The 27156-nt window shown below is 37.9% G+C and overlaps 1 protein-coding gene across 1 annotated transcript in view; it reads right to left on the reverse strand.

Annotated features, from left to right (window-relative positions):
* Positions 1-6464: 6464 nt before the first annotated feature.
* Positions 6465-27156, reverse strand: part of LOC110573137 (disintegrin and metalloproteinase domain-containing protein 18-like) — a 214409-nt gene continuing 193717 nt past the window's right edge. The window contains exon 20 of the mRNA XM_021681558.1: positions 6465-6597. Within this exon, the coding sequence (XP_021537233.1) occupies positions 6465-6597 (133 nt within the window). The remainder of the gene's footprint in view (positions 6598-27156) is intronic.

Raw genomic sequence — 27156 nt, forward strand, 5'->3', positions numbered from 1 at the left:
CAAAGTGATGAATGAATAAAAAGAAGTGTGAATATTATTCAGCCATAAAACAGAATGCAATCTTGCCATTTGCAATGACGTGGATGGAGGTAGAGAGTATTGTGTTAAGCAAAAGAAGTCAGTCAGAGAAAGACAAATACCATATAATTTCCCTTATATGTGGAATTTAAGAAAGAAACATATGAGTATAGAGGAAAAAAGAGGGGGCACCTGGGTGACTCAGTCAGTTAAGGGTCCAAATTTTGATTTCAGCTCAGGTCTTGATCTCTGGCTGGTGAGATTGACCCACGTCAGACTCCATGCTGAGAATGGAGCCTGCTTAAAATTCTCTCTCTCCTTCTCCCTTTGCCCCTCTCCCCCCACTCGAGTGATCTCTCTGATTAGCAAATAAATAAATAAATATTTTTTTAAGAAAGAGAGGTCAACCATAATACAGACTCTTAACTATAGAGAACAAACTGATGGTTAACAAAGGGGAGGTGGGTGGAGGGATGGATTAAATGGGTGATTGGTATTAAGGAGTGTACTTGCAAGGCAACTGGGTGTTGCATGCAACTGAAGAATCACTAAATTCTACACCTGAAACTAATAATACAGTGTACGTTAACTAACTGGAATTTAAATAAAAACTTAAAAACATTATTAAGGAAGCTTATTGACTCAATAAGCTTTTTTTTTTTTAAAGATTTTTATTTATTTTTGTGAGACTAAGCATGAGTGGAGGGTAGAGGCAGAAGGAGAAGCAGACTCCTCACTGAGCAGGGAGCCCAATGTGGGACTTGATTCTAGGACCCTGGGATCATGACCTGAGCCAAAGGCAGACACTTAATTGACTAAGCCACCCAGGAGTCCTAAAACTTTTTTCCTAGTGTCACTCCTATGTATCTCTAAACTTAGATTTCATGGAAATTACCTAATCAACACTGATACAATTATGATGCATTTCTGAGAAAAGATTTTTAACTGCAATTGGTCAATTCTGATTTTTCCAGGGCCTTTAAATATTCTTAAAATGTAACCCAAACAAAAAAAAGAAAATGTAACCAAACTAACAATATTATATAAATAGTAAGTAATCATAATAATCAGAACATTATATGCCCCTCACTGTATTATTAATTATGCTATTATCTTTTATTGTAAATGTTTGCCCTGCCTACTGGGATGCTGTGAGATCACAAGAAAGAAAGAAGCCAGTCAGAAAAAGACAAGTACCATATGATTTCACTCATAGATGGAATTTAAGAAACCTAACAAATGAGCAAAGGGAAAAAAAAAAGAGAGGCGGACCATAAAACAGGCTCTCAACTCTAGAAACAAACTGACTGATGGTTACCAGAGGAGAGGTTAGTGGGGGGATGGGTGAAAAAGGTGATGGGAGTTAAGGAGTGTGCTTAACATGGTGAGCACTGGGTGTTTTAGGTAAGTGTTGAATCACTCACCATATTGTACACCCAAAACTCATATCACACTGTTTGTTGACTCACTGAAATTTAAATAAAAACTAAAAAACAAAACAAAACAAAACAACAACCAAAAACCAAACCAAACCAAAACAAGAGTCTGTTTCTTGGTTTGCCTCTCTCTCTTTTTTTTCCTTTTGCTTATTTGTTTTGTTTCTTAAGTTCCACAAAGCATACTATTTACATTAGAAATAAATATACCAAATACTTAGAAATAAACATTTTAAAAAACTTTCACACCTCTACAAGAAAACTACATATTACCATTAAGAGAAATTAAAGGTGACCTGAATAAATGAAGACAAAAACAATGTTCATGAATTGGAAAACAAAACAAAACAATGTTCATGAATTGAAAGACAATATTGCTTTAAATCTTAATATTCCCCAATTTTTAAAACAGATTTTTGAGGTGCTTTACTGGGTTTTATAAAGATTTTTAATGTACTATCTTCCTGGTTGGCATCTCTTCTATGTTTAATAAAAGGCACTGTTTATATTTCTGCTTATGTTTGCTTTAAAGACAAAATTTCTCAAAGTGGCTGAGCTTCAGCAGATTTCTTTCAGAGTATGAATATAGATCTTTTTCTTGCTCGTGTATTTTCATATTTAAAATATTTCTTAATCATGTTTTACAATTCAACCTGCTAATCTTAATATTTTAAGGAATATTTAGTCTACTTCTACTCATTTTATTACTGACAATATTTATCCTTTTAATTGCGCTTCCCAATATTAGTATTTTTTTCCTACAATAATTTTTCTAATAGAAGAACTCACTTGACTGTTTTAATGTCAATGTGTTGGTAAAACAATCCATATTTTCATTTGTTTGAAAATATCTTTTTTTCACCTTCAATTTTAAAAGGTATTGTAGTGGAATTTTAGGTTGCATTTAGTGCATTTTAGGTCATGATTTTCATTTAGCACTCTAAAGTTGTTATTGTATTCTTTCTGACTTACAAGGAGGGAAATAAAACGTGTGGATTTCTTATTGCTCCTGTAATAGCCTTAGCCTCCTGACACCCTTCATATACTATAAAAATTATATAGTCATTTGTCTAATTAATTTATTTTCCAAGAAGATACTAAAGTGTCTCATATTCCAGAGAGAGTCAAATAATGGCAACTTGGACTAGGTCCTTAGCTTAAGTCTAAGGATTCCAGGAAGCATTTTATCCCTAGGTATTTACATGTCACATGCCTGAAGTGCCAGAACTTGGAGATAGCTGTAGATCATAAAAACCAACATGTATGAGAACTACATGGCTTCTAGAGATATTTGATTTACATACCAAAGAAATGGAATAAGGAGGAGACCCTTTCTGGAGGGGAGGAAGATAGCTGCAAAGAAGTCATTTTTTCTTATTCTTCTTCGAAGGAGTGTCCAGATACTTGTGTAGGAAAAATACCTAACATCTTTCATTGTGTCAACCCAAGGGTAAGGCCTGGGACAAAAAAAGGGCCAACAATGAACTTATTTACTATGAAAAATTAATAAGAAAACTTTCTGATCCAGAAAACTTTGTGTGTACAATAAGGATATAATTAACAGAAATTAATATTAAAACCCCAAAATATATTGGTTTAGTTAATTCTCAGTTTCTTTAATGTTCCTTTGAAAGTAATACTTCTTTGTACTGTGGTTTTAAGAATTCCTTTTCAAAAATTTTTTACTTAGATTTCAGTTAACATACAGGGCAATATTAGTCTCAGGTGAAGAATTCCTATTAGCCATAGATTTTCAATATATAAAATGATTAGGTTGGTTTTTATAGTATTTATACTGCCTGGTATTTACAAAGTTTGTTGAATCTGTGAGTTGATGTCTTTTATGAAATTTGAAAAATTCTTAGTAATTACCTCTTCATGTTTGCTTCTACTGCATATTCTCTCTTTTCAGAGACTCTTATTTTCCCCATACCTCTAATCTATGTTTCTACATTTTATTCTTACAGTCTCAAATTGAATATTTCTATTTACCTCTGCTCCAGTTATCCTTGTGCTATATTCTGCTGTGTCTTATCTGATATTAAATCATCTAATACATTCTTTAATTTTTTTAAAGATTTTATTTATTTGACAGAGAGAGATAGTGAGAGAGAGAGAGAGAGAGAGAGAGAGCACAAGCAGGGGGAGCGGCAGGCAGAGGGAGAGGGAGAAGCAGGCTCCCCACTGAGCAAGGAGTCCTATGTGGGGCTCTATCCCAGGACCCTGGGATCATGACCTGAGCTGAAGGCAGATGCTTAACCAACTGAGCTACCCAGGTGCTCCCATCTAATACATTCCTAATTCAGATAAAACTTCATTCAGTTTATGAATTCAAATTAGGTCTTACTAAATTTCAATCCTCTGGTGAATTTCTGAATTTTTTATCTCCGTTTTCTCAAATGTCTTGATCAAAATGAACACCAAGTGCTTATATAATAACTTTCATGTCTCAATTATCTTTGGCAATGTTTCTATTGTCTATTTCTTACTTTAGTGTTTTCTCTTAGGATCTTATCTTTTGACATATCTAGAAATTTATTACCATTATAGTTTTATTACTTTTGAATGTTTGACATTGGACATAAAAATGTAGAGGCTCTAAATAATATTGAGGTTTTTAAAGGATGTTTTGCAGGGGCGCCTGGGTGGCTTGGTCAGTTGAGCAACTGCCTTCTGCTCAGATCATGATCCCAGGGTCCTGGGATCAAGACCCGCATCCGGCTCTCTGCTCAACAGGGAGCCTGCTTCTCTCTCTCCCTCTCCCTGTGCTCCCCCTGTTTGTGCTCTCTCTCTCTCTCTGTCAAATAAATAAATAAAATATTTTAAAAAAAGGATGGTTTGCCATTTCTCTGCCTGATAATAATGGTTTTAGGCAATTACTTATTCAATAAGGCCCAGATTATTTTTTATGCTCTTGAGCCTCCAAGATATTCAACTGAATGCTGTGGTCTCTTAACCCTATTCTTTGTTTGATGAGAATGCTAAAAGCTCTATTCTAGTTTTCAGTATATTTTCCCCTAGGTCTCCTAATCCATGTGGCAAAAGAATTGGCCAATGTCCCAAGACAGAATGCAGCTGCATTCTTTCTCCATTACTTTTCTGCACCCCATGCTCAATAGTGGTCTACTGCAGAGCAAAGTTTGGATTTTCAGCATCATACCAATGCCTGGAATCTATAAATGCTGAGATTGAAGCACCCAAAAAAGTCAGCTCAAACGTGTCATTATTCCCTCTCCAAAGACTTTTTTTAAAAAAGATTTTATTTATTTATTTGAGAGAGAGGGAAAGCACAGAGGGAGAGGGAGAGGGAGAAGCAGACTCCCCACTGAGCAGAGAGCCCAACATGGAGCTGGATCCCAGGACCCTGAGATCATGACCTGAGCTGAAGGCAGATGCTTAAACCAACTGAGTCACCCAGCTGACCCCCCTCTCCAAAGTCTTAAACATTTAGTTATCATTGCTCAGCAACTCTAGACTACATTCAAGCACATGACATTTGCCTTTTTTCTGTTTTTTTTCTGGTTATCTCACCCAGAAGCAGAAGTTCCCAACACCAAATTATATACAAATTTGATTCAATGTCAATACAACCTCAGCAAATAGTTTTATTAATATTAAATTTCAGGTAGCCAAGTATAACCAAGTCATTCATTTAAAAAGAGAGTGACTTTGGAGAGCTTAAGTTGCCAGACACCAATATTTATGTTACCAAGAGAGAGTTACATTTCAATACTAAACAACTAAGTCAACAAAGTGTATATTGTGAACACTTGGTTAATGAGACCATTGATAAAATACAGCACTGGGGAAAGAAAGGTTTGTTCCATCAATATGGATGGAAAAAATTGGCTATCAATATGAAAAAATCTTCCTCACATCTTAGTACTTGCTTTATAATATTTAGAAATAGTAAATTCAGATGAATCAATATAATAATGTTATAGACTATAAAATAACATGAATGTAAAATACAAAATAATTAGTATTCTAGAAGATAACAGGAGAATGAATTATGACTTTGGGTTTGGCAGTTTCTTGAGTATGCTACAATAAACTCAAACAAAATTTTGAATAAAATTGTAACATCTTCATTCAAAGATGCTGTTGGTAAAGTAAAAAAGCAAGTCAGAGAATAGGAGAAACATATGCAACACATAAAACTCACAATGGCTCATATGTAGTATGTATAAAGAATAACTAAATACTACTAAGAATAATTTAGGTAATCCAAGTAGGGAAATGGGCCTGAAATGGAAATGCAAATTTAATAAAGATGTTACCCTGACTTTGGGTTTCTGTTGTGAAGTAATTTGTATGAGACTGCTCTTCCCAGAAATAATAATCTCTGAACAAAAAATTTTATGTATCACCACAAAAATAATAAACTCATACATTCATCTTAAGAATGCATTGAAAGCATTTGATAAATTTATAAACTATTTATGGTTTTAAAAACAAATAGAAAGAAATTCACTTAATCTGTTGATTAACCTCTACAAAATTGGATAAACTATCATAATGGTGAAAAAGCAGTACATTAAGTTCAGAGAGATAAATTCTAAGGCATAAAGATTAGAACAAAATAATCTCATTATTTGCAAAATGTATGAACATTCATACAAAAAATCTGGAAGAATCTATGGATACATTTTTAGAAATCATTAAATGAATAAGTGAATTTAGGTACATTGTTGGATATAAGATTTTATCAGTTTGTTTCTTATGCATAACAAACCAGTTCAACATTTAGTGGCTTAAAAAAGAACCCTATTTGTTTAGTTCTCAATTCTACAGATTGGTGCTTTAGGCTGAACTCATTTATACTACTCTTCTGGTGTTGTTTGGGTTTGACTATTCTGAGTTGGCTTGCTCACCTATCTGTAGAATTCTGTTAGGCTGGTTATTTCTAGATAATGCAGTATATGCCCAATGGTCCTAAATCCATTCTTGCACCTCATTAACTGTAAAATGAGTGCACTGGTCTAATAAAATATTGTCTAGAAACCATTGTTAGTCAATCAGGTATTTTTGAATACGTATAGTGGTGCTGGCAGAGGCATTGCTATCCAGGAAAGCAAACTCTTGTTCATGATAGGCATCAATTCCTACAAGGACAAAAGTTGTTAACCTTTCTCCCTTAAGTCTAAAAGAAAAAAAAAAAGGGACATAAATAACCAACTAATGAAGTTGCTGGTTGATTTCAAGGGATAGTGTTATACCAAGGCCTCTCACTGACATCTAGTTATGGTGGAATTTAGCAGAGGCAATAGTTAAATACTATATGGATAGAAGTCTGTGCTGTTGAACTTACTCTTAGCCTTAATCTATTTATCCATAGCCACTCCATGTTTAAGCAATACTGTTGGGCTTATTTTTAGCCTTCATCCCTGAATCCATGGCAATTCCATATTTAAGTATCAAGATCAAATCTTGACTAACATCCTCTGGATTGATCATCCACTATAACTAGTAGTTGAGTGCCTCCTCTGTGGTGTATGTTCACTGGTGCAAATTAACAGATGGTCATAAGTCCACTCACATCTATCTCTTTGAGGTCTCCTTGTCTATAATATCAATATCTCCAAGCCCCTGATTAACCATCAGAGATATCTGCCACTGTTTAAGAGTCTATATACATAATTATATGAAGGCATTTTCCCCCTTCATACAAAGTTATAAAGAAGTATGCTATTCAGTTTGCCTGCTTGGAGGATTTTACCTCACCACATTGCTCAGAACCACTCTTTTTTTTTTTAAGATTTTATTTATTTGTCAGAGAGAAAAAGATACAGAGCACAAGCAGGGGGAGTTGCAGGCAGAGGGAGAAGTAGACTCTCCGCTGAGTGGGGACCCTGATGCGGGACTCTATCCCAGGACCCTGGGATCATGACCTGAGCTGAAGGCAGATGCTTAACCGACTGAACCACCCAGGCATCCCAGAAGCACTCTTTGTATGAACTTTGAATGTGGCAACAATATTTTCAGTTGAAACAAAGATATCAATCTGTAACTGTCTGTCTCCTAAGACAAAAGTCACACCAATAATTTAAACAGAAGAATTTTAATACAAAAATTATTAACTAGCAAAAGGTGGTTACTAAAAAGGATAAAGATGAAGTCAAAAGAACACAGTAATAACAATGTAGAGAGCATCTACTAACAATAGGGCTGAAGAAGAGTAGCTATAGAAGGAAAATATTTAGAAAGGCCAAAATTCAGACCTCATTGGTATGTGGTTGCAACTCACTGATGATGGAGAGGATCACTCTATTGCCCTAGACCAGAGCTGGTCCACAGTTAGCAGACAGATATTTACAAAGGAGAAACCACAAGATATTACTGGTGAGCAAGAAGCTTCCAAGCAGTGTGCCAGAAGACTAACCAGGTAGCTGTAATCTTGTGTTGTCAAGCAGGAAGTCTTGTGTTGTCTTATTGGGGTACCAGCAAGCCAAGGCTGCTGAGCAGGAAACCACCCAATCAGATTTTCCTTAAATCTGATAACCTACATACTACAGGCAACCGTGTTGTGGGAATAGGGAGAAAAGAACACCTGGACCAGAAGGAGAAGCTCTTCCTTTTCTAGTTTTCCTCTTGTGACTTTTACAGTTAATATCAAACATTCTGCTAGCTGGTTATCGTCCAGATTCAGTATCACAAAGCAAGAGTAAGAAAGGCAGATGTGGGGCTGAGAGACAATAATTTGATAACTAGCATCATCTACCACTTTGGCAATTCAGCCTCTACATGCATCTTTTTCCACACTTGAATTCCATAAAACAACAAAACAGCTATATGACTTTACCTAACAAAATACAACTATCCTTCATACAAATGTATTTCTTACTCTTTCTAAAAAAAAATGAGATGAAACAAAATATCAACAATCATTATATATATCATTGACTATATTAATCATTCCTAAAATACTGAGTCACAATATTTGCTCAATATTTTGTCTTCTAAATACTAAATTTTAATTTTAATTTTTTTCCATTAGTGGAGGTTAACTTTAAATTTAGTAAATTTTAATTTTATTTTTAATTTTTCCATTAGTGGAGATTAACTTTAAATTTAGTGATCCAGCAGTTGTTTATCTCTCTTTTTCTCAGCTTCTTTATTTTCCATCATTTGGTCTTCTATATCACTGATTCTCTCTTCTGCCTCATTTATCCTAGCAGTTAGTGCCCCCATTTTTGATTGCACCTCATTACTGGCCTTTTTGATTTTGACCTGGCTAGATTTTAGTTCTTTTATTTCTCCAGAAGGGTTTCTCTAATAACTTCCATGCTTTTTTCAAGCCCAGCTAGTATCTTTAAAGTGATGATTCTGAACTCTAGATCTGACATTGTAATAATGTCCATATTGACTAGGTCCCTGGCAGTTGGCACTACCTCTTGTTCTTTTTGTTGAGGTGATTTTTTCCATCTTGTCATTTTGTCCAGAGGAGAATAGATGAATGAGAGAACAAAATGCTAACAGGGTAACAACGTTCCCAGAAAATATACTCTAAACAAATCAGAAAAGACCTGAAGCCGGGGGAAAAGAAAGGGAAAGAAAGAAAAAAGAAAAAGAAAAAAAAAAAAGAAAAAGAAAAAAATAAAAACAAACAAAAACAGAACAAAACAAAAAAAAAACAGAATATGATCAAATATAATCAGGCTGGTGCATAGATCAGTGCCACACACTAGATTTTGGGTGTATTTTGGTTAGAAGAAAGTGCCTCCCAAAATTTTAAAGAAAAACTTATATATGTACAAATATAAGGGTAAATATGATGAAGGGATGGAATATGACTGTAAAGATGAAAATTATAAAAGATTTTATAAAAGGAATTAATAAGATAAGAAGTTTGAAAAAAGAAAAGGATTCAAAAAAAAGTGAGAGAATGTGATCAGGCAGGAAACTAGAACAAAGCCATACATTAGAGATTCAGGGTATATTTTGGTCTGTTAGAAGAAACTGTATCCCCAAATTTTAAAGTCAGAAAAACTTATATATACCAAAAATAAGGTTAACTACTGTGAAGGGATAGAATATGACTCTAAAAATGAAAAATAAAAAAGATTTTTTAAAAAAGGGATTGATAAGATGTTGGTTGAAAAAAGGAAAAAGAAAAATTCAAAAAAAAAGTTAAAAAAATTAAAAAATTAACTTTGAAAGACTAAAGAATCATGGTAAAAAGCCATGAATTCTATGTGCTGCATTCCCCCAGTGCTGCCATTCTGCCATTCTCATTGATCGGTAAATTTGGTCTTGGCTGGCTGTTCTTGCTGATCTTCTGTGGGAGGGGCCTGTTGCTATGGTTCTCAAATATCTTTGCTGGGGCGGAATTGCCCCACCCTTACCAGGCTAAGTAATCTGCTTGGATTTGCTCTCAGGAGCTTTTGTTCCCTGCAAGCTTTCCATAGAGCTCTGGAGGACGAGAGTGAAAATGGCGGCCTCCCAATCTCCACCCCAGAGGAGCTGAGAACTTGGGGTCCCACTCCTCAATGAGCCCCCAGAGAAAAGCAGTCAATCGCTCCTGTCTCCCCAGTCTCCGGCCGCACTCCATGCTCACCTGGCCTGTGACCGAGCATTTCTATCTCTGGCACACGACCCTGTTTGGAGTCTCCAAACCCAGCAGAGTCCTGGGGTGTGGTGCCGCACTGCTCCTCCCAGTGGAGGACGTGGAGTCTCCCTGGATCTGCCACTTGTTGGGTACCTGCTGGAGGAGCAGTGGCCTGACTGTGCTGTGGATCCCGGTTTATGGGAACCCCGAGCTGACAGCCCACTTCTCAGATCCTTCTCTGCAGCTGGCTTCCCCACTCCGATATCTGGGAGCTCTGCCACACTCAGGCACCCCCCGGTTTCTGTGACCCCAAGAGTCCTGAGACCACACTGTCCCAGCCAGGGTTCCACCCCTAGCTTAGCCACCAGAGCCACGTCCCTCAGTGGAGCAGACTTCTAAAAGTTCTGATTTTGTTCTCTTCTGTTTCTATATCTTGCCAGTAGTGGCTGATGGAAGCCCCCTCCCCTGCCGTTTATCTTCCTGAATATCGCCTCAGATTCACGTCTCCACACGTCCTACCTTCCAGCAAGTGGTCGCTTTTCTGTTCAGAGAGTTGCTGCTATTCTTTTCTTTGATCTCCTGTTGAGTTCAGAGGTGTTCAGAATGGTTTGATCCCTATCTAGCTGAATTCCTGGGACCAGATGAAATTTAGGTGTCCTACTCCTCCGCCATCTTGCTCCTCCCCCCATAAATGATTATTTTTTTATTCAAGCAAAATAATCATTTGTTTGACACTATAGTTGCAAAAATTTTTGAAGGGTTTTGAAATTTGTATTTTTTTTCAATTTTTCAGATATAATGAAAAATGTAAACTTAAAAATAATAAAATTAACCTCCACTAATTTGTTATAAAATAATGGGAAAAATAGATAATATGTAAAATTAATTCATATTCATAACAAGCAAAGATAAAATATGTAAAGCTACTACAGCTATCATTTTTGTAATTAATCATATGGCCACAGTTGATTATCTACGATTTCCTTCTTCCACTACCAATTTCATAATTGTTTTTTACACACAGAACATTGACTGGAAATCTTACCTAGTAAAGTAACCTAAACTTTCATTTATAAAGTATCTAAATTCTTAGTAGCTCTGCATTTTTTTATTGTTGTAGTTTTCTTGAAATCTTTACAGTTGCATTCAAAGGAATAAGTGGTGACCCCAGATAATTTCCTGGATTTTCAACATTATCCCATGTGCCTTCATTGTGTAACAGCATTCAATTTACCCTTGGTAATCAGGATCAATTAATACACTACATATAGTAATACATTTTTTCTGCATTTTCAATGGCATATGAAGCCTCAAGTGACAAAATGACAGACTCATCTTCCAATTCAAAGGAAGCAATGTTATGTCTTCTGGTGGAAACTAGGACATAAAAAAAAAAAATTCAATGTTTTAGTGATAGAAAATAGAAATTTTATGAGCAGGTTAATAGAAATAAATGTAAAAGGAATGACTTTAATTTCCAATCTTTATTTCCCAGACCCACATATTATGCTTATGAGGGAGACAGCACAACACAATCACCTTTTTAAAAAAAAAAATTTAAGTAAGTTTTACACCCAACATAGGATTATAACTCATGACCCTGAGATCAACAGTCATATGCTCTACTGACTGAGCCAGGCACCCCCAGAATGACCTCTGATTTTGAGAATATACTGCATCCTGGTTCCAGTCCAAGATGGTGATGTAGGAAGACCTCTAGCTCACCCTTTCCATGGAACAACCCACATTACACCCATATATAGAACAATTCTTCATGAAGAACTGAGGGCCAACTGAACAGCTTCTGTACAACAAAAGACAGAGAAAACAGCAAAAGAGAATAGCAAGAGAGAAAAAGACATGTTAACAAAGGGAACCCTCACCCTCTATAGTGTGAACTGCAGTGGGAAGGTATAGTACTGAGGGACTGAGAACAGATTCCTCTGTCCTAGGACATAGAAAAAAAGGTACAGTTTAAAAGAACAGCTAGCATAAAAAAGAGATAACACTAGAACTCTGCCAAACAGCTACACTGTGCAGGAATGTTCTCTGAGTCAGAGGGATGGCAGAATGACACAACTTACATTCCCACTCCAATTTAAAAGGCCAGACCAGAGCAGGGTCCACATATTAGCAGGTCTGGTCAACACTGCAAACTTTCAGCTTCAGCAGGCTCAGGGTCTACAAGCCCATGCCAGCCTCAGTTGCACTAGGGCACAGAGAGAAAGTCACAATTTAAAAGGGCTAAGGAGCTGTGAGAATTCCCTGTCCTCCTCCATCTTAAAAACCCAGACTGGAACGGCATCTGGTGGACACATCAAACTTCCCTCAATGAGCCCCAGTGCCTAGCCCACACCAGCCCCCACCATTTCATCAATGTGGCCACAAAGTGGTACACACAGGGAAACCCCTGGGTAGTGCTCACTATAGCCCCAGTCTTTGTGTCAAGGTGACACAGGGACAAATCACCCCAGAAAATTCTAGGGTCACGCAACTTTGGCTTCAGGTGGCTTGCTAATGCACTCCCAGTGCAGATTGCTCAAGAACCGTGTGGCTGAAGTCTGCCTCAAATCCAGCCACCCTACCAGGGAACTTCTGCACACTGTCTTGGGAACCCAAGGTCTGTGCCTGCATTGGTTTCAGACACCCTGCCTGGGAAGTCCCCATATGGAGTGCCCTGGAACACTCCTGCCTGCACCAGCCTCAGCTCTAGTTGCCCAGCCAGGTCACTCCCTGTGCTGAACACACTGGGACATTGGCTTTCACTTAATTCAGCTTCAGTTGTCCTGACAAGTTACCCCCTGTGTGGAGCACCCCAGGACATCCTGGCCTATACCTCACCACAGTGCTAGTCACCCCTTCAAAGCACCCTCTGTGTGGAGAGTCCTAGAATACTCTAGTTTATATACACTTCAGCTTCAGCTATTCTAACAGGGTACCCTCTATGTGTAGGGCCCAGGATCCCTCAACTTGCACCCACTTTAGTTTGAGTTATTATACCAGGGCACCCTCTGTGCAGAGAGCCCAGACCTCCAGACTCATACCACCTCAGCTCCAGCTGTCCTGCCGAGTGCCCTTAGAGCATAGAAACCCATGACATGCTGGCCTGCACTCACTTCAGCTGTCCTGACAGGTGCCCACTACATGGAAAGCTTCAGGACTCCCACCCTACAACAGCTATAGCTCCAGCCAGCAACAAAAGTCACCAAGCATATACAGTCTACATAGAGGATGACCATACACAAGACCATTCCTTCAAGTTTAGAAGGACTTGGTCCACCTAATCCATAGAAACAAACAGATAAAGCCAAGCAAAATGGGGAGACAGGTATATGCTTCAAAATAAAGAATAAGAAAAAATCCTCATAAAAAGTCTAAATGAAATGGAGATAACCAATATGCCTGATAAGTAATTTAAAGTAAAGATCGTAAAGATGCTCACTGCACTGGACAGAAGCGTGGAAGAACTCAGTGAATCTTCAATAAAAAGATAGAAAATATGTAAATCAGGGTGCCTGGTGGCTCAGTTAGTTAAGTGTCTGCCTTCAGCTCAGGTTATGATATCAGGGTCCTGGGATCAAGTCCTGCATTGGGTTCCCTGCTCAGCGGGGAATCTGCTTCTCCCTCTGCCCCTTCCCACATGCTCATGCTCAGTCTCTCTCTCACAAAAATAAATAAATAAAATCTTTAAAAAAATAACGTAACAGAGTTGAAGAATACAATAACTGAAATAAAAAAACCCCACACACTAGAGGGAATCAACAGCAGATTAGCAGATGCAGAAGAACAAATCAGAGATCTGGAAGATAGGATATTGGAAAGCACCCAGCTGAACAGCAAAAAGAGATCAGAATTTAAAAATGAGGGTAGGTTATCTTTTGGACAACATCAAACAAATAAACATTTGCATTGTGGGAGTCCCAGAAGAACAGGGAGAAAATGGGATAGAAAATTTATCTGAAGAAATAATAGCTGAGACAAGAGAAGATGGCCATGGAGTAGGAAGACCCTAGGCTTGTCTGATCCCACAAACAGAACAAGATAACTATCAAATCATTCTAAATACTCAAGAAATCAACCTGAAGACTGACAGAACAAACTCCACAATTGAGGGACAGAAGAAGCCACACTGAAATAGGATTTGCAGACACGTGGTTTAGGGGAGAAATGGATCATGGATGCTGTGGAGAGGAGAGAGCCATTGTTGCAGAGAATGGTGAGAAAGAGTTGAGCAAACAGGGGAACACAAAAGGAGAACATTTTCCCAAAGCCATTGCCTGGGAAAAGAGTGAGGGACTGATTTTCATGAGTTCTTGCAACCAACAGAACTTAAAGCCTGGAGTTTTAAAGGTCAGCAGGCATGGTAGGGATCCTGCCCTGATGGCACTGCCCTACTCCTGGAGAGAAGGCTGGCAAATAATCCCTGGCAGATGGCATGGAAATAGCAATTTGAAGAATGCCTGGGCACACAGCAAGATTATTCTCTCTTCTTGGAGTGTGTCCCTGAGAGACAGTATTCATGGAGATGCCTCTCTGGGGACAAAGAAGATGGCCAGCACCATTTCCCTACTCCACACTGCAACATAAACACAGAGCCACCTGAAAGAAGCAGAACAATGCAACACTAGCTGCTCAACTTGCATACACCAAGCCCCATCCCCCCTGTCTATGGTGGGACTGCCCTTCTTAGAAAAGCTTGCCTCAATCCCAGTGCAATGGGTCCCTTCCACAGAAGGCCAGCAGAAACACCACATCTCCCAACCAGATAGTTCTACAGGGCTTAAGTTCTACTGAAAGTAGTATCAGGTCTCATTCAACAAGCAGACTAGAGCATGCCTAATTAAAACTTGCTATATTCTGGTCAAGGACCAAACAATGCCCACTACAGACAAGGAGAGCTTCTGCAGGCGACTGGCTGGAAGGATAGCACCAAAACACAATGGCAGAGCACATGCAGGACACACAAAAGACACACTCTGAAGTGCCAGGCCCTGGACACTACATGACCTCTTCTTCATAAAGCCATTACTCTCAGGAGCAGGATACATAACTGGCTTTTCTAACACAGAGAAGAAGGAAGAGACTTAGACAAAATTCCAAGACAGAGGAATTCATTCAAAATGAAAGAACAAAATAAGGCTATGGCCAGAGATCTAAGCACAACAGATAAGAGTAACATGCCTGATGGAGAATGTAAAGCAACAATCATAAGGATATTCACTGGGCTTGAGAAAAGAATGGAAGACATCAGGGAGAATCTTACCACAGAATTAAAAGAGTCAGAAATGAAGAATGCAATAATTGAGATTGGAAACAAGCTTGATGCAATGAACAGTAGGCTGGTAAAAGCAGAGGAATGAATTAGTGATACAGAAGACAAAATAATGGAAAATAAGGAAGCTGAACAAAAGGAAGAAAGAAGAAATATGGAACACAAGAAGAAACTTATGGGAACTCAGTGACTCCATCAAACACAATAACATTCATATTATAAAAGTCCCAGAAGAAGATGAGAGAAAAGGGGGGCAGAAAATTTATTTGAGGAAATAAGAGCTAAAAACTTCCCTAATCTGGGAAAGGAAACAGACATCTAGATCCAAGAGGCACAAAGAACTCCTATAAAAATCAACAAAAGCAGGCCAATACCAACACATATTGTAATTACATTTTCAAAATATAATTATTAAACAAATAATAAAAGCAGCAAAAGAAGTCCTTAAGTTATAAGGGAAAACTCATAAGGCTTGCTGTAGATTTCTCAACAGAAACTTGGCAAGCCAGAAGAGAGTAACATGATATATTCAAAGTGCTGAATGGGAAAAATCTGCATCCAAGAATACTCTATCTAGCAAGGTTATCATTCAGACTAGAAGGAGAGATGAAGAGTTTCCCAGACAAAAAAAAATTAGAGGTTCCTTGACCACTAAACCAGCCATGCAAGAAATATTAAAGGGAACTTTTTGAGTGGAAGAAAGACCAAAATGACAAAAATAAGAAAGGATCAAAGAAAATCTCCAGAAACAATGACAAAACAAGTAAAAAAAAAATGGCAATAAATACATATCTATCAATAATTACTCTAAATGTAAATGGACTAAATGCTCCAAAAAGACAAAGTTTGTCAGAATGGATGAGAAACAAGACCCATCTATATGCTGCCTACAAGAGACTCATTTTAGACCTACAGACAACTGCAGATTGAAAGTGAGAGGATGGAGAACCAGTTATCATGCTTATGGATGTCAAAAGAAAGCTAAAGTAGCAATACTTAGACAAACTAGACTTTAAAACAGACTGTAACAAGAGATGAAGAAGGGCACTATATCCCAATAAAAAGGACAATCCAACAAGAAGAACTAACAATTGTAAATATTTATGCACCCAACACGGGAGTACCCAAATATATAAAACAATAACAAACATAAAGGAACTCATTGATAATAATACAATAATAGTACAGGACTTTAACACCCCACTTACATCAATGATCAGATCATCTAAACAGAAAATCAACAAGGAAACAATGGCTTTGAATGACACACTGAACCTGATGGACTTAATAGATATATTCAGAACATTCCATCCTAAAAGAGCAGAACACACATTCTTTTCAGGTGCATATGGAACGTTCTCCAGAATAGATTACATATTAGGTCACAAGTTAAGCCTTAACAAATACAAAAAAAAGACTGGGATCATGCATATTTTCTGAACAAAATGCTATGAAACTAGAAGTCAACCACAAGAAAAAAATTGGAAAAACCACAAATACATGGAGGTTAAACCACATACTACTAAATAATGAATGGGTTAACCAAGTCATCAAAGAAGAAATAAAAAAAAAATACATGGACCCAAATGAAAATGAAAACACAATGGTCCAAACCCTTTGGGATAGAGAAAAAGCTGTCCTAAGAATGAAATATATAGCAATACAGGCCTACCTCAAGAAGTAAGAAAAGTCTCAAATATACAACCCAAACTTACACCTAAAGGAGTTAGAAAAAGAACAGCAAATGAAGCCTAAAACCAGCAGAAGGAAGTTAATAATAAGAATTATAGCAAAAATAATGACATAGAAACTAAAAAACAAACAAATAAAAAACCACCACAACAACAATAGAACAGATCAATGAAACCAGGAGCTGGTTCATTGGAAAAAAAAAAAAAGTTGATAAGCCTCTAGTCAGACTTATCAAAAAGAAGAGAGAGAGAAAGCACCCAAATAAATAAAATCACCAGTGAGAGAGGAAAAATAACAACCAACACCATAGAAATACAAATTATAAGAAATTTATATGAAATTATGAAAAACTATATGCCAACAAATTGGACAACCTGGAAGAAATAGATAAATTCCTAGAAACATATGAACTACCAAAACTGAAACAGGAAGAAATAGAAAACTTGAACAGACCAATAACCCGCAATGAAATTGAATTGCATTGAATTTGATTCAATTTTGTTTGTCTCCCAACAAACAAAAATCCAGGGCCAAATGTCTTCACAGGTGAATTCTAACAAACACTTAAAGAAGAGTTAATTCCTATTCTCCTCAAACTATTACAAAATACCAAAAAAGAAGGAAAACTTCCAAATTCATTCTATGAGGTCAGCATTACCCTGATACCAAAATCAGAAATAGACCCCACTAAAAAGGAAAATTACAAACCAAATCCCTGATGAACATGGATACAAAAATTCTAGACAAGGTACTAGAAAATTGAATCCAACAGTACATTAAAAGAAGCACTCAACACAATTAAGTGGGGTTTATTACTGGGTTGCAAGGGAAGCTCAATATTTGGAAATCAATCAACGTGATACACCACATTAATAAAAGAAAGGATAAGAACCATATGATCTTTTTAATAGATACAGAAAAAGCATTTGACAAAGTAAACCTTTCATTCATTATAAAAACCCTCAACAAAGTAGGGTTAGAGGAAACATACCTCAACATATTAAAGGCCATATATGAAAAAAAACACAACTAATTAATCATCCTCAATGGGGAAAAAACTGAGAGGTTTTCCTCCAGAGTCAGGAACAAGCCAGGGATGTCCACTCTCAGCACTTATACTCCATATAGTACTGGAAGTCCTAGCCACAGCAATCAGACAACAAAAAGACAAAAAAGAACCCAAATCAGCAAGAAAGAAGTCAAACTTTCATTATTTGCAGATAACATGATACTCGATATAGAAAACTCAAAAGACTCCACCAAAAAATTGCTAGAATTGCTGACAGACAAATTCAGTAGTTGCAGGATACAGGATCAATGTACAGAAATCTGTTGTATTCCCATATACCAATAATGAAGCAGCAGAAAGAGAAATCAAAAAATCAATTCCATTTATAATTGCACCAAAAATCATAAGATACCTAGGAATAAACCTAAACAAAGAGGTGAAATACTATACTCTGAAAAGTATAAAACACTGATGAAAGAAATTGAAGAGGACACAAAGAAATGGAAAGACATTCCATGCTCATGGACTGGAAGGACAAATATTGTTAAAATGATTTTATTACACTAAGCAATCTACATATTTAATGCAATCCCTATCAAAATACCAAAAGCATTTTTCTTTTTTTTTTTTTTTAAAGATTTTATTTATTTATTTGACAGAAAGAGACACAGCGAGAGAGGGAACACAAGCAGGGGGAGTGGGAGAGGGAGAAGCAGGCTCCCCGCAGAGCAGGGAGCCCGATGTGGGACTCGATCCCAGGACCCTGGGATCATGACCTGAGCCGAAGGCAGTCGCTCAACCGACTGAGCCACCCAGGCGCCCCCCAAAAGCATTTTTCACAGAGCTGGATGAAACAATCTTAAAATTTGTATGGAACCACAAGATCCTGAATAGCCAAAGCAATTTTGAAAAAGAAAAGCAAAGCTGGAGACATTCCAGTTCTTGACTTAATTTATATTACAAAGCATAGTGATCAAAACAGTATGGCACTGGCACAAAAATAGACACATAGATCAATGGAACAGAATAGAAAGCTCAGAAATGAACCCACTCCTATATGTTTAATTAATCTTCAACAAAGCAGGAATGAATATGCAGTGGGATAAAGACAATCTCTTCAAAAACAGGTGTTGGGAAAACTGGAAAGTGACATGCAAAAGAGTGAGACTGGACCATTTTCTTACACCTTAGACAAAAATAAATTCAAAATGGATTAAAGACCTAAATGTGAGACAGGAAACCATCAAAATCCTAGAGAACACAAGTAGTAACCTCTTTGACATTGGCCTTAGCAACTTCTTTCTATATATTTCTCCTGAAGCAAGAGAAACAAAAGCAAAAAGAAACTATTGGGACTTCATCAGAATAAAAAACTTATGCACAGAGAAGGAACCAATCAACAAAACTATAATGCAACCTATGGAATGGGAGAAGATATTTGCAAATAATGTATCTGATGAAGGGTTTGTATCCAAAATCTATAAAAAACTTAGAAAACTCAACATCCAAAAGCCAAATAATCCAGTTAAGAAATGTGGAGAAGACACAAATAGACATTTTTCCAAAGAAGACATACAGTTGACTAACAGACATGTGAAAAGATGCCCAACATCACTTATCATCAGGGAAATACAAATCAAAACCACAATGAGATATCACCTCAAACCTGTCAGAATGGCTAAACTCAATAACACAGGAAAGAACAGGTGTTGGCAAAGATGTGGGGAAAGGAGAACCCTCTTACACTGTGGGTGGGAATCCAAACTGGTGCAACTACTCTGGAAAACAGTATGGAGGTTCCTCAAAAAGTTAAAATTAGAACTACCCTATGGCCCAGAAATTACACTACTAGGATTTTATCCAAAGGATACAAAAACACTAAGTTGAAGGAAACATGCACCTCAGTATTTATAGCAGCATTATCTACAATAGCCAAATTATGGAGACAGACAAAATGTCCATTGATAAGGAGAGGTGGTGTATATATATATATATATTACTCAGTCATAAAAAAAGAATGAAATCTTGCCATTTGCAATGATGTGTATGGAGCTAGAGAATATTATGCTAAGGAAAATAAGTCAGTCAGAGAAAGACAAATACCATATGATTTCATTCATATGTGAAATTTAAAAACAAAACAAATGATCATAGGGAAAAAAGAGAATGGTCAACCAAGAAACACTCTTATCTATAGAGAACAAACTGATGGTTACCAGAGTGCAGATGGCTGGGGAGATGGGTGAAATAGGTGATGGGTATAAGGAGTGCACTTGTTGTGATGGGTACCAGGTGTTATATGGGTGTTGAATCACTAAATTGTGTATACCTGAAACTAATATTATAGTGTAAGTTAACAACTGGAATTTAAATTAAAACTTATTAAAAAAGAAAGAAAAGAAATAATTACTGAAAACTTCCTTGACCTAGGGAAAGAAATAGACATCCAGGTCCAAGAAAGTTCCAAATAAGATGTACCCAAGAAGACTCACACCACACATATAATAATTAAAATGTCAAAGGTTAAAGATAATGAGAGAATTTCAAAAGCAGAAAGAAACAAAAAAATTATGTACTGGTGAAAATCTATAATGCTATCAGCTGACTTTTCAGCAGAAACTGCTGGCCAGGAGGAAGAGGCATGATATATTGAAAATGCTGAAAGAAAAAAACCTACTGAGGGGCCTGGGTGTCTCAGTTGGTTAAGCGGCTGCCTTCGGCTCAGGTCATGATCCCAGGGTCCTGGGATCGAGTCCTGCATCAGGCTCCCTGCTCAGCCGGAGAGCCTACTTCTCCCTCTCCTTCTGCCTGCCTCTTTGCGTTCTTGTGCTCTCTCTCTATCTCTCTGTCAAATAAATAAATAAAGTCTTTTTTAAAAAAAGAAAAAGCACCTACCACCAAGAATACTCTCCCAGGCAAGGTTATCATTCTAATTTAAAGGTGAGATACTTTCCCAGACAAATAAAAGATAAAGGAGTTTATCACCACTAACCCAATCTTATAAGAAATGTTAAAGAGCTGTGGCTAAAATTATCAACACAAAAAAACAAGAAGTTTTGGTGAGGATGCGGAGAAAAGGGGAATGCTTTTACAGTGCTGGTGGGAAAGCAAAATGGTACAGCCACTCTGGAAAACTGTATGGAGTTTCCTCAAAATGTTAAAAATAGAATTAGCCTATGATCCAGCAATCACAGTACTATGTATTTACCAAAAGAATGCAGAAGTACTAATTTGAAGGGATACATGCACCCTGTTTATAGCCACATTATCTAGAATAGCCAAATTATGAACAGACCCCACATGTCCATCAAATGTTGAATGGGTAAAGAAGATGTGGTATATACATACAATGAAATATTACTCAACCACAGAAAAGAATGAAGTCTTGCCATTTGCAACAATGTGGATAGAACTAAAGAGTATTATACTAAGCAAAATAAGTCAGTCAGAGGAAGACAAATACCATACAATTTCACTCATAAGGGGAATTTAAGAAACAAAACATGATTATAGGGGGAAAAGAGAAAGGAAAACCAAGAACAGGCTCTTAAGTATAGAAGAAACCAATGGTTACCAGAGAAGATGGGTTAAAAAGGGGATGGGGAAGGAAGTGGCATGATATATTCAATGTGCTAAATGGGAAAAATAGGGAGCCAAGAATACTTAATCCAGGAGCAAGATGGCGGAGGAGTAGGAGACCTGGATTTCATCTCCTCTCAGGAATTCAGCTGGATAGGGATCAAACCATTCTGAACACCTACAAACTCAACAGGAGATTGAAGAAAAGAATAGCAACAACTCTCTCATCAGAAAAGCGACCACTTTCTGGAAGGTAGAACGTGCGGAGAAGTGAATCCAAGGCGATATTCGGGAGGATAGACGGCAGGGGAGGGGCCTCTGTCGGCCACTTCTGGCAAGTGATAGAGCCGCGGAGCACAAAATCGGAACTTTTAAAAGTCTGCTCTGCTGAGGGACGTCACTCTGGTGGCTAAGCGGGGGGTGGAACCCTCCAGGACAGTGTGGTCTCAGGACCCTCGGGGTCACAGAAAGACCGGGGGTGCCTCAGTGTGGCAGAGCTCCCAGGTAACGGAGCAGGGAAGCCGGCTGCAGAGGCGGAGCCCAGGCGCTGGCTCTCAGCTCGGGGTTGCCATAAACCATGATCCGCAGCACAGTCAGGCCCCTGCTCTTCCAGCAGGGACCCAACAAGTGGCAGATCCAGGGAGACTCCCCTTCCTCCCCCGGGAGGAGCCATGCAGGAGTGCACCACTGGGATCTGCTGGGTTTGGAGACTCCACCCAGGGTCGGGTGCCAGAGATAGAAATGTGCGGTCACAGTCCGGGTGAGCACGGAGTGAAGCCGGAGACCGGGGAGATGGGAGTGACTGACGGCTTTTCTCTGGGGGCTCACTGAGGAGTGGGGCCCTGAGTTCTCAGCTCCTCCGGGGAGGATATTGGGAGGCCGCCATTTTCACTCTCGTCCTCCAAGGCTGTATGGAAAGCTTGCAGGGAACAAAAGCTCCCGAGAGCAAACGTGAGCAGATTACTTACCCCGGACCGGGCAAGGGTGGGGCAATTCCGCCTCCGGCAAAGACATTTGGAAACCACGGCAACAGGCCCCTCCCCTAGAAGATCAGTGAGAACAGCCAGCCAAGACCAAGTTTACCGATCAATGAGAACAGCAGAACTCCAGCGCTAGGGGAACACTGCACATAGAATTCATGGCTTTTTTACCATGATTCTTTAGTATTTCAAAGTTAATTTTTTTTTAACTGTCTTTTTTTCTTTTTCTTTTTTTTTTTGAATTTTTCTTTTTCCCTTTTTCAACCAACATCTTATCAATCCCTTTTTTAAAAAAACATTTTTATTTTTCATTTTTAGAGTCATATTCTATCCCTTCATAGTAGTTACCCATATTTTTGGCATATATATATAAGTTGTTCTCTCTTTAAAATTTTGAGATAGTTTCTTCTAACAGATCAAAATATACCCTAAATCTCTAGTGTATGGTTTTGTTCTACTCTCCTGCCTAATCACATTCTCTCCCGTTTTTTTCTTTTTTTTTAAATCCTCTTCGTTCTTTTTTCAAACAACTTCTTATCAATTCCTTTTATAAAATTTTTTATAATCTCCATCTTTACAGTCATATTCCATCCCTTCATCATATCAACCCTTATTTTTGTACATATATAAGTTTTTCTTTCTTTAAAATTTTGGGAGGCACTTTCTTCTAACAGACCAAAATACACCCCAAATCTAGTGTGTGGCACTGATCTATATACCAGCCTGATCATATTTGATCACATTCTGTTTTTTGTTGTTGTTGTTGTTTTGTTTTGTTTGTTTTTATCTTTATCTTTTTTTTTTCTTTTTTCTTTCTTTCCCTTTCTTTTCCCCCGGCTTCAGGTCTTTTCTGATTTGTTTAGAGTATATTTTCTGGGGACGTTGTTACTCTGCTAGCATTTTGTTCTCTCATTAATCTATTCTCCTCTGCACAAAATGACAAGATGGAAAAAATCACATCAACAAAAAGAACAAGAGGTAGTACCGACTGCCAGGGACCTACTCAATACGGACATTAGTACAATGTCAGATCTAGAGTTCAGAATCATCACTTTAAAGATACTAGCTGGGCTTGAAAAAATATGGAAGTTATTAGAGAAACCCTTTCTGGAGAAGTAAAAGAACTAAAATCTAACCAAGTCGAAATCAAAAAGGTTATTAATGAGGTGCAATCAAATATGGGGGCACTAATTGCTAGGATAAATGAGGCAGAAGAAAGAATCAGTGATATAGAAGACCAAATGATGGCAAATAAAGAAGCTGAGAAAAAGAGAGATAAACAACTACTGGATCACGAGGGCAGAATTCGAGAGATAAGCGATACCATAAGATGAAACAACATTAGAATAATTGGGATCCCAGAAGAAGAAGAAAGAGAGAGAGGGGCAGAAGGTATATTGGAGCAAATTATACCAGAGAACTTCCCTAATTTGGGGAAGGAAACAGGCATCAAAATCCAAGAAGCACAGAGAACCCCTCTCAAAATCAATAAAAATAGGTCAACACCCCAACATCTAAGAGTAAAACTTACGAGTCTCAAAGACAAAGAGAATATCCTGAAAGCAGCTCGGGAGAAGAGATATGTAACCTACAATGGTAGAGATATTAGATTGGCAACAGACCTATCCACAGAGACCTGGCAGGCCAGAAAGGACTGGCAGGATATATTCAGAGCACTTAATGAGAAAAATACGCAGCCAAGAATACTATATCCAGCTAGGCTGTCATTGAAAATTGAAGGAGAGATAAAAAGCTTCCAGGACACGGGCGCCTGGGTGGCTCAGTTGGTTAAGCGACTGCCTTCGGCTCAGGTCATGATCCTGGAGTCCCGGGATCAAGTCCCGCATCGGGCTCCCTGCTCGGCAGGGAGTCTACTTCTCCCTCTGACCCTCCTCCCTCTCATGCTCTCTGTATCTCATTCTCTCTGTCTCAAATAAATAAATAAAATCTCTAAAAAAAAAAAAGCTTCCAGGACAAACAAAAACTAAAGGAATTTGCAAACACGAAACCAGCCCTACAAGAAATCTTGAAAGGGGTCCTCTAAGCAAAGAGAGACCCTAAAAGCAACATAGACCAGAAAGGAACACAGACAATATACGGTAAGAGTCACCTTACAGGCAATACAATGGCACTAAATTCCTATCTTTCAATAGTCACCCTGAATGTAAATGGGCTAAATGCCCCAATCAAAAGACACAGGCTATCAGACTGGATTAAAAAACAAGACCCATCGATATGCTGTCTGCAAGAGACTCATTTTAGACCCAAAGACACCCCCAGATTGAAAGTGAGAGGGTGGAAAACCATTTCCCATGCTAATGGACACCAAAAGAAAGCTGGGGTGGCAATCCTTATATCAGACAAATTAGATTTTAAACCAAAGACTGTAATAAGAGATGAGGAAGGACACTATATCCTACTTAAAGGGTCTATCCAACAAGAAGATCTAACAATTGTAAATATCTATGCCCCTAACATGGGAGCAGCCAATTATATAAGGCAATTAATAACAAAAGCAAAGAAACACATCGACAACAATACAATAATAGTGGGGGACTTTAACACCCCCCTCACTGAAATGGACAGATCCTCTAAGCAAAAGATCAACAAGGAAATTAAGACTTTAAACGACAAACTGGACCAAATGGACTTCACAGATATATTCAGAACATTCCATCCCAAAGCAACAGAATACACATTCTTCTCTAGTGCCCATGGAACATTCTCCAGAATAGATCACATCCTCGGTCATAAATCAGGTATCAAACGGTACCAAAAGATTGGGATCATTCCCTGACTATTTTCAGACCACAATGCTTTGAAACTAGAACTCAATCACAAGAGGAAAGTCAGAAAGAACTCAAATACGTGGAGGCTAAAGAGCATCCTACTAAAGAATGAATGGGTCAACAAGGAAATTAAAGAAGAATTAAAAAAATTCATGGAAACCAATGAAAATGAAAACACAACTATTCAAAATCTTTGGGATGCAGCAAAGGCAGTCCTAAGAGGAAAATATACAGCAATACAAGCCTTTCTCAAGAAACAAGAAAGGTCTCAAGTACGCAACCTAACCCTACACCTAAAGGAGCTGGAGAAAGAATAGCAAATAAAGCCTAACCCAGCAAGAGAAGAGAAATAATAAAGATCAGAGCAGAAATCCATGAAATAGAAACTAAAAGAACAGTAGAACAGATCAATGAAACTAGGAGCTGGTTCCTTGAAAGAATTAACAAGATTGATAAACCCCTGGCAAGACTTATCAAAAAGAAAAATGACCCAAATCAACAAAATCATGAATGAAAGAGGAGAGATCACAACCAACACCAAAGAAATACAAACAATTATAAGAACATATTATGAGCAACTCTATGCCAGCAAATTCGATAATCTGGAAGAAATGGATGCATTCCTAGAGATGTATCAACTACCAAAACTGAACCAGGAAGAAATAGAAAACCTGAACAGACCTATAACCACTAAGGAAATGGAAGCAGTCATCAAAAATCTCCCAACAAACAAAAGCCCAGGGCCAGATGGCTTCCCAGGGGAATTCTACCAAACATTTCAAGAATGAATACCTATTCTTCTGAAACTGTTCCAAAAAATAGAAATGGAAGGAAAACTTCCAAACTCATTTTATGAGGCCAGCATTACCTTGATCCCAAAACCAGACAAAGACCCCATCAAAAAGGAGAATTACAGACCAATATCCTTGATGAACATGGATGCAAAAATTCTCACCAAAATACTAGCCAATAGGATCCAACAGTACATTAAAAGGATTATTCACCACAACCAAGTGGGATTTATCCCTGGGCTGCAAGGTTGGTTCAACATCTGCAAAGCAACCAACGTGATACAATACATTAACAAAAGAAAGAACAAGAATCATATGATCCTCTCAATAGATGCAGAAAAAGCATTTGACAAAGTACAGCATCCTTTCTTGATCAAAACTCTTCAGCGTATAGGCATAGAGGGTACATACCTCAATATCATAAAACCCATCTATGAAAAACCTACAGCGAATATCATTCTCAATGGGGAAAAACTGAGAGCTTTCCCCCTAAGGTCAGGAACACGGCAGGGATGTCCACTATCACCACTGCTATTCAACATAGTATTAGAAGTCCTAGCCACAGCAATCAGACAACAAAAAGAAATAAAAGGCATCCGAATCGGCAATGAAGAAGTCAAACTCTCACTCTTTGCAGACGATATGATACTTTATGTGGAAAACCCAAAAGACTCCACCCCAAAACTGCTAGAACTCATACAGGAATTCAGTAAAGTGGCAGGATAGAAAATCAATGCACAGAAATCAGTGGCATTCCTATACACCAACAACAAGACAGAAGAAAGAGAAATTAAGGAGTCGATCCCATTTACAATTGCACCCAAAACCAGAAGATACCTAGGAATAAATCTAACCAAAGAGACAAAGGATCTGTACTCAGAAAACTATAAAATACTCATGAAAGAAATTGAGGAAGACACAAAGAAATGGAAAAACGTTCCATGCAAATGGATTGGAAGAACAAATATTGTGAAGATTTCAATGCTACCTAGAGTAATCTACACATTCAATGCAATCCCCATCAAAATACCATCCACTTTTT

Source organism: Neomonachus schauinslandi, chromosome 2 (assembly GCF_002201575.2).
Source record: "Neomonachus schauinslandi chromosome 2, ASM220157v2, whole genome shotgun sequence".
NCBI classification, from domain to species: domain Eukaryota; kingdom Metazoa; phylum Chordata; class Mammalia; order Carnivora; family Phocidae; genus Neomonachus; species Neomonachus schauinslandi.